This window comes from Sprattus sprattus (assembly GCF_963457725.1).
Source record: "Sprattus sprattus genome assembly, chromosome: 2".
NCBI classification, from domain to species: Eukaryota; Metazoa; Chordata; class Actinopteri; order Clupeiformes; family Clupeidae; genus Sprattus; species Sprattus sprattus.
This window is the reverse complement of record NC_137921.1, coordinates 32,583,653-32,592,665: the sequence shown is the minus strand read 5'-3', so window position 1 is coordinate 32,592,665 and position 9,013 is coordinate 32,583,653. Positions and strand designations below refer to the sequence as shown.

At 47.9% G+C, this 9,013-nt stretch overlaps 1 protein-coding gene across 7 annotated transcripts in view; it reads left to right on the top strand.

The window, feature by feature from the left end:
* opa1 (OPA1 mitochondrial dynamin like GTPase) overlaps positions 1 to 8,143 on the top strand; it is a 48,663-nt gene extending 40,520 nt beyond the window's left edge. For all 7 annotated transcript variants that reach the window (XM_080832840.1, XM_080832837.1, XM_080832836.1 and 4 more), the window contains 2 exons: positions 4,643 to 4,715; positions 5,860 to 8,143. In XM_080832840.1, the coding sequence (XP_080688966.1) occupies positions 4,643 to 4,707 (65 nt within the window). In that variant the 3' untranslated portion in view covers positions 4,708 to 4,715; positions 5,860 to 8,143. The remainder of the gene's footprint in view (positions 1 to 4,642; positions 4,716 to 5,859) is intronic.
* The last annotated feature ends 870 nt before the right edge of the window (positions 8,144 to 9,013 follow it).

Sequence of the window (9,013 nt, the reverse complement as noted above, 5' to 3'; positions counted from 1 at the left end):
ATTAAACCCAGGCCTGCTTTCCGCTCTGCTCTCCCGGATGGCCCATGCAGGGGAGCGGCACAACCCGCCGCGTCCAGAGAGCAGCCCATACATCAGCCCCAGGTGCTGCACGCAGCCCAGCCCAACACACACTCACGCACACGCAGCCCAGTGCAGCACAGCACAGCACGCTGATATAGGACAAGTTGGTCTCGCTGCAGGGACATACTGGGAACGGAGGTGAAGGACACGCTCAGGCACGCAAGGGTTTCTTATGCCACTCGCAACATGGACGCTTTCTTCTAGCACAGCGTCTAGCCAATGCTAACCATCTCATATTGTCTTCTCACCTGTCTTCATCCTCATCGGTGTTACTAAACTTGTACAGGAAATGGTTAGTCTATGAGTTTTAGATGAGTTTTTGAAGCTTTGAAAAGTTAAGGCGGTTATTGAAACTTTTGTGTTATTCTGACGTTTCGGGTACACAAGAACACTGGATACTCCCATGTGCTGGGAGCCTTTTGATTTCAGTGTGATGTGTCTGCTGACACACCAATAGGCCAATGACTACAGCTTGTGTTGCTGCTAGACCTATTCTCATGCTTTTCTAGTGCCTTTCAGGCTGTGTGGTCTATGAACTGTAATGTTTTAGTTTTTTTTAAAGATTTGTTTTTGGGCTTTTTGCCTTTAATCAAAAAGGACAGTTTTGAGATTTGAGTGGACATGAGCTGGAGAAAAGTAGGTGGGGAGTGGAATCGGGAAATGAGCGTGGGTCGGATTCTAACTCTAACTTTTAACTCTGACAAGCTGACTTGAAGTGTGTGTGTGTGTATGTGTGTGTGTGTGTGTGTGTGTGTATTTGGAGGAGGTGCAGCAGGAGTTTCCCCAAGCTCAGCCGACCCATCTCTGAACCCAGACGGAGGTGAAGAATGAGCGAGGGAGGAAGGGAGGGATAGAGAGAGAGTGGCGCTACGCCAGCTGCTGAAACATCTCCGTTGCCACCATCTAATTTGTGTGCCCTCTCTCGCTTGCAGCGTTCTTTCCTCCTGCTTTTTTTTGTATTGCCCCAAGGATGCCCTCTCTAAACAGTAGTGCACCTTTGAGATGTCAACCGTCTCTCCTTCATTTAATTTTCTTTTGTCCTTTTCCCCCCTAGTTCTCTCTGCACCACTTGTGTCTCTTTCCACTCTTCCTCTATCCTCCATCATCCAATCTTTCTTGCTTTGTTTTTTTAAGTCTTTCTTTCTCTGTCAGCTCTGTTTGTCCATGCTGTTCCTCCACTAGTCTTATTACAGGTCAGTTAAAGCCCCCCCCCCCACACACACACACACACACACACACACACACACACACACACACACACACACACACACACACACACACACTCCTCCCCCCTGAGCCTTCTGCCACCTCAGCCTGAGGAGCTTAAAGCAGTGGAGAGTGGGAGTGAAAGAGATATCATTTCATGTGGAGATCAGCACAGGGTCCCTTTCAATAGAGGGGACTGGAGGAGGCGGCCTGAATGGGCAGAGAAAGTCCCTCAGTTGACGAGAGGGAGAGAGAGAGAGGGAGAAAAGCAAGGATTCTGGGATTGGAGCCAGGAGGATTATGGGAATATTCATGACCAGATAACGGGAGGGTGGCGGGTGGGTGGGAGCTTGGACTGATGCGATGGAGGGATCGTCGGTGGGTGGGGGTGTGAGTTGAGCTCATGAATTGATGTGTCCAGGGCTCATCTCTTCGGTAAACAGGCGGCTAAATGGAGTTTTGGATCCCCCAGCAGTCAGTCAGTCAGGGGAAGGGGAAAGGGGAGACACTCAGGGCTGCTTTCTCCTCAGTCCCATTTCCGCAGCGCCCTTAGAAAGAAGTCACACCACATTCCTCAACAGATGGTGGAAGGGACACAAATATGGGTTTCTCACAGGCTGCCTAAGCCAATAGTCACACAAATCAGCCTGAAAAACGTGCTCTGGCCCCCCCAGCCCTGCCCACGCCCCCCAGCCCTTAGGCCCAAAGGGTGCTCCGTGATAAACCTGCCACAATCGAGTCATAGTGGGGAAAAGGGATGTTCCATCCTTTAGCTCGAGAAGGAGTGTTTATTTGCTATAAAGTCCTGTCCCATCTTTTCAGGGACTCTCAAAGAATCACTGTCCCCAGCCATCTTCTTTTTAGGTGTAGTTGTGAAAGAGTAATCTAACAATCTTGGATTTCTGATAAGCTAAGGCAGTTGGTTGGTGAGCACCAGACTCATTGGTGAGATATATCTGTATGGACACCGCAATGATGGTCACTAGATCTGGTGTTCTTAGTAAAAGGATTCAGTTCACGGTGTTGTGTTTCTTGTGCTGATATTTAGCCACACTGACCTCTCACATCGGTTTTCCTGAAGGATGCATCTTTAGTGCCGACCCTTTTCTTCTACTGGTGTTGGGTGTTTACTGTGTTAATAGTTTGGTGGCTCGAAGTGGCAAATTCCACTTGATGCAGGTCTTGGCCTGCCTCAGGACTGGAAGCCACATGCAAACACACGCAAACAAACACACACACACACACACGCACTTCTGCACAGCTGCCATGTCACCATGCCTTTGCCCTGGTCACAGCCCCATTAGGCCTTGTAATCTCTCCCACTGCTCGCCTTTCTGCCCTGACGTGTTAACAGAGTAACAAAGGACTGGGGAATTTCTGCTACCTGCCAGAAATGTGTGAGTGTGTGTGTGTGTTTGCATTAGCAAACACTTCTCCATTTCCCAGTGTATCATGTGTACGTCCTACCCCCACACGTGCAGGTGTGTGTGCCGTGCGTGCGCGTCAGTCCCCCTGTGTGTGACTTGCTGCATTAAGGGGCTCGGCAGTGTAGTGTTTCATGTCTTTGAGACGTGTGTGTGTGTGTGTGTGTGTGTGTGTGTGCGCGCCCCCACACAAAAGCCTTCCGTGCTCCTTTCATCCCCGCGGCCCTTCAGCCTCTCTGGCTGCTCAGGACGAATAACTCCCTCTGCCATGGCACTTCACAGCGGGACCCCCCCACCACTCCGGCCCCGGTGCTGGCGGATTAGGTTACGGCCACTCACCCCGGCTCGGCACCGTACCGCACAGCAGCTCCAGATCCTCAAGCACATGCATCGTGTCGTTCAGTGTGGGGTGGGGGGGGGGGGGGGGGGGGGGGGGGTGGTGGGTGCAGTGCTTCAGGTTGGGATGACTGACCTGCTATGGAAAAAGAGTTTTCCCGGAGTTCTACAAAGAACCATGTCAGAGGCAGAACCTTTTGAAGAGGTCCTCTGTGAAGGCCAGGAGAAGTGCCTTTGGGGTACACTGAACTCTGATTTAAGGGGTTCAGTGGGGTGATCGCCGGCCTGGTTCAGATCGTCACAGTTTGGGGTAGCATCTTATGAATGATTCATTTTGTACCTCTGTCCAGAGAGGTCGAGTGACTCAGGACCTACCCCCCACTTGTTTTTGAAAGGTGAGCACAGGTCCTTAGAAAGCTTGACTCTTGGGAGTCACTGACAGGTAGTCGACTGCCCAAACAAGTGCACCCCTTTCAAGAGTCTGGGGCTGGGTTTAAGTGTGTGAAGGGGCTGGGAGGTGGGGTTGTTATTTTTCAAAGTTGGAATGTTGTTTTTCTTTGGGCCGTGTCTCACTTTCCCCAACTCTCAGTGGCTTACTCCGTCTTTCTGTGGGAGTAAATAGCCGTTTGATTTGGGCCTTGAGGGACAGGCTTTGATGTGGCTCTTTGCTAGATGAGGCCGTGCAATCGAACACCAGTGGGTCTTCTCCGGTGAAGGCCGCCTTTTACCCCTCACGTCTCGAGCCTTATCTGCATGGACCATCTGCTCCTTGCCATAATGGAGAAGTGACCCGCTAAGCCGCAGTGGTATACGACACGACTGGTTTTGTTTTGTTATGTTTTTGTTTTTTTTAAACTTCCCTGGGGAACGGGGCATGCTTGAGTGGTGGGACAGCCTGACAGATAAAGTTCACCTGGGCGTTATCTACCTTAGAACCGACTCTGCTACCGAATGACTTGGAACAATTTGCGCTCACTCCCAACTTGGCATTCCCAGAGGGAATTTTCTGATCTGTCCTCATTTTCCCTTCACTAAAAGTCCAGCTTAAGGGTTTCATGCTTTATCATTTTTGGTCCATTTAGCAGAAACATAGCCAAAGTTCCCGTCCAAGTACTTGGCGTACTCAAGGCAGGCACATAAGTGTTGCACACATTCCCCAGGGATTGAACCCAAGACCTTGAAGCTGGAGACGCTACTGGAATCACTACCTGTGGAGGCGCAGACATGCTTCAACGCTGCCAGCGTTATCTATGACTGCTGCCACTCTTCATATTTATCACACGGGTCTGCATTTTAGATATGCCCATGGCCACCCCTAGATCAGTGTCAGATCAGTAGGATGGTGAATCAAGTCAGCAATGACACTGGAACTGAGCAAGTTCTTTTCCACACTCCTCCAGACACATGAGAAAAAGACATGAAGAGATAGAAAATGATATGTTTGGTGCAGAAGAATGTGTCAGTTTCTTAATGTCCATGGTCATATCAAATTAACTCTCTGTTCTGTGTCCTAGTGTTCAGATGATTCTTGCTCATAAACTGGTGTTCCAGTGGACACATCTGTTCATACTCTGTGTTTGTCTGTTTTTCCACAGAAAAAGTTCGGGAAATTCAGGAGAAACTTGAAGCATTCATCGAAGCTCTTCACAAAGAGAAGTAGACGAGCAGGTAACCCTATCTGGTTACACACACATTTCACATTCCACAAGTGACACGTCCCAATTTTCCCAAATTGATGAGCCTCTTAAACTCTAAAAGGGTGAGGGTGGTATTTTAAAAAGTTATCTTTTGTCCATCCTCGGTATAAATAGTGAACTGTCCCCTGCCACTGATTATAATTTAAATTAATTTGCATTTGCTTCGAACAGAACCGAAAAGAAAGTTAGCAGGACAAAACCTAAATAATGGTTTTTAACCAATTTATCTGTTATACTTTGTTAAATTTGTTAAGTAAAGCTGTGTGGTGTCTTTCTTATGTCTTGTTTATTAATGGGACGAGATTGTGGTTGTGATCAATGTCCTTTCTTTTAAGTTTTTCCTAGTTTTTTTCTTCTGTTGGGCGTTGCATGAAAATTGTTTACCTTAGTAACAGCCACTGTCAGTGCCATAGATAAAGGTCAAATGATAAATTGCGGAACATGTCCTTCAGGCTTTCTGGGTGTATTCATGTTAATATCAGTGGCTCTCCACTGGACTGGCCTTGGGACTCACAAATCCCCATGGTCATTAAGTGAAGGCCCAAATGTAATAGAATTCGAATCATAAAATAAATATAAACATAAACATAGGCGGCTTTTATCCCTGCATTCATAGTACATTAGACAGGTGTGGTATTTTCACCAACTGTCAAGTTATCTGGGGACTGTTTGCTTCACCAAAATGCGTTAACCAGCAATATAGCCACAGTAATTAGATACATGTTTTACTTCTAACAGAATTACTAATTCTAACACAAAGATTCAACTACCACCAGTGATGTCCCTGTAGACAACTAGTTAGTCGAAACTCCCCCTGCTCACGTTACAGCACTACTTCAGCCGGCACTTAAGGCTCCGCTCACGCAGAACTTTCTCTGTCTCTCTCCGACTTGAAGAGCTCCCATTGAGGCACGAGAACCACAACTCTGCTTTTTCCATTTCAATAAAGACACTACCATTCATATTCTACAAAAGTCATTAAAGGTCGTAAGGTACACAGACACTGCCACCCATTAAGAATGATTCTGTGACCTTTTTTTGGGCCGACCAGCTCAAAAACACTTGGCTTAGATGGTGCTGTATTTCTTATTTCTATTGTTTTCTCTCTCTTTCAGAAATGCTGGATACTTGCAGTTCACAAAAAATGCACTGATCAAAGAAGACTAATTCATCCATGGCCCTTTTGTAAATGACTGCTGTCCTGGCCTCATCCTCATCCTGCATTTGATTTTAACATGAAAACGCACACTCGGAAACACTCAAACACACTCACACACACACGCACCTACACTCTGTAAAATGAGTCTGTGGCAGACATGTCTTCTGCAGGAGGAAGATAAGTGAAGTGCACGGGACCCCTTCAGCCTGGGAGCGGGAGCTCGGCCTCCGTCAGTGCTGAGGATGGAGCCCTTCATAAGCTGAGAGCGGTGTCCTGTCACAGCCAGATACAGTCTCTCCCCCTAGCCCCTGCCCCCGCCCCCTCCTCTAGTGGCTCAGAAGCACCTGATGCGGTCAGCAGACATCTGCGGTCCTCTGCATTCACGGACAACAGAAAGACAGAATGAGTGGGAGAAAGAGAGAGAGACTTTGGAGCACTTATATACCTCCACTTCCCTCCTCCACCTCCCTGTTCCCTCTCACTTCTAATAAATGAAGATTTTGTGCAGGTGTCTTTTATCCCCCCCCTTCTTATCACGCTCCTTGGCTCTCTTCATCCATCTCCGCTGCGGTTGCCAGGCTGCTATCTCCGCTTCTATCTGCAGCGCATCTGCTGGTGATCTCTAGGAGGCCGCGTTTGTGGGGAGGAAACGGCTCCCATCACCCAGCAGATAACCGCCGAGCACTTAACATCAGCCGATGCCTGGGGCCGTTCCCCCCATAGGATTTGTAGGCTTTCCACAGCGCCACCTTCTACATTGAAGTACAGTAGACACTAGATGAAGTGTTATAGTTTATCACCAACTGTTAATGTGCTTTTAAGTATGGAGGCTCTCTATTCACACTCTGCACCATCACAGCTTCCATCTAAAGTTTGTTTGACTGAGAGGAATGTTTTTTTTTTTCACTTTGACTTAATATGTGCGAGTGATTCAGTGGGGTACTGTCATACTGTGCACGTAAAATGAAATCCTTTCTCTCCTTTCTCTTGGGTCGAGGGCCTCTCTGAAGGATCTGTCTGTGTCTGTGTGCGGCTCGCACCACGGACCTCACATTCGTGTTTCATGCTTGTGCCATTTTCTGCAGGGCTTCATTGAGAAAACAGTGCGAAGCTTCTGCTTAGAGCAGAGAGAGAGAGAGAGAGAGAGAGAGAGCGAGATACAGGAGGCAGCCGGACACACACACACACACACCACATACACATCTCTCCATCTCCCTCTCACCTTAGCCCTTTCCTCCCATAAGACCTGTGTATTCCTTCTCTCCCTTGGAGGAAGAATAGAATGAAGAGAATGGAGGGAGGGAGGAGAGAGGGAATTCGGAGCAGACTTCTCTTTCTTCCAGCGCTGTTTGCATCTTCACGTTTCCTCTCTGTCCTCTTACCATCTCACTACTCTTCTGGTTGCCTCCAGACTGTATCCAGCAAGCACAGTCAAAGCCCAACTGATTTGTTTTTTCTTTTTTAAGTCTTTTTTGGCTGTTCTGCATTTTCGTTGTTCACTTTCGCCCTCCTTTCCTCTTCCTCTTCTTCTTCCTCTGTAACCCTTAGTTCCATTTACACTCTCTCCCCTCCATCTTCCTCTCATCCCTATCCACAGCCCCACGTTTCTTCTCATTGTTTGGGTTTGCACTTGCCACGTTCCCTCCCCCTCGTTTGATATTTCTCACAAATCCCAGCCAGCTGCGGTAACTGTTCAGAGTGTTCTGAAGGGGTGATGATCATATCATTCTCTCCGGCCACTCATACAAATATTTGTAAATGGGTATATATATATATATATACATTGTGTAAATGTTAATTTAACTAAAATCATGGATCTGTTATCACTAAAAGGGGAAATATCAAGAGAGTAATGCTTATAACAGGATGTCCATGGTGTAGTTCAGCATAAATAAACAGTACTTTTTTTTTTTTTTTGGTAGATTATAATGTTTGCATGGTGTACCCCATCAGATGTGGTTTATTTATATAAAAAAAATTGGTGTTTAAAGTTAATAAGATTCAAGAAGATTAAATGGATGTTAATAAATACAGGAAAGGTGGCATTTTTCTTCTAAGACATTGGTGTGTTGGAGGTGCGGTCTCTACTCTCTGCTCTGTGTGTACCCCTAAGCTGTCCAGTCCATCCCTGTGTGGATCTGTGGCTCATGTCTGACAGCACACCAGCTCATCATCCTCTGTTCTGTCATGGTTTGTAAAAAAATAAATAAAATAAAGACTGTACATTGTGTTATGAATTAAAGGATGTGACATGAAGTGATGTGGGTTAGACTGTCGGTCTGTTTCATTCCACGTCTGTGTGGCACCTGGGTGTTTTGGTTACGCTCCTGTCCTGGAGCTAGGTGTGTGTCTGTGTGTGTGTGTTTGAGTTTGAGAGTGTGTGTGTGTGAGAGTGAAGCCTCTGCCCAGTTGCATATCCCTCATCCCCCCCCCCAAAAAAAACCTGAGCATCTCAACCTCTCCAGGCACGGCCAGATCCAAGGCCACAGCTCTCGCTCTGCTCTCCGCCTCTCTGCCCCCCTGGGCACACAGGGGAGGCACGGGGCCCCTGCACTGGCCCTCTGCTGGCCAGGGGCCAACCAGCAACACCAGGGCAAAGGCCCTTCCACTCCTGGGCAACATCAAGCTTTCACACAAGGGGCCAGTCGGTCTCTGGCATCTTGACTTGGCCAAAGGGATGAACAAAGAGGGAGGGTGTGGATGAGGAGGAGGGCGACCTGCTCTCTCCGAGCACCTGAGGGGCCACATACGGTACTTTACGCTTGCTTCTCTCTGACAGACTGATTACGCTCCCTTGCTAAAAGAGGAGAGGAAAAAGGGCACACAGGGAAAACAGAAGAACAGCTTTCACCTACAGACTCTATCTGTCTATCAAAAGGCTGAGGAGAAGTCAACCACCGAGAGAATGCCTTTGTGCTATCAGATAACCGCGTGGTGAGTTAGGTGGCGGGGGCTGGGGGAGTGAGGGACACACTATACGGCCATTAGCATCTCCAAAGGCAGTCACGTTGACTAATAGCTCTGGCCGGCGGTGGCACAGTGGCTCGGTTTGTGTTTTGGCTCCATTATGTGGCTGACACAAAGGGAGCGGAGGACTGGTAAAGACCTGT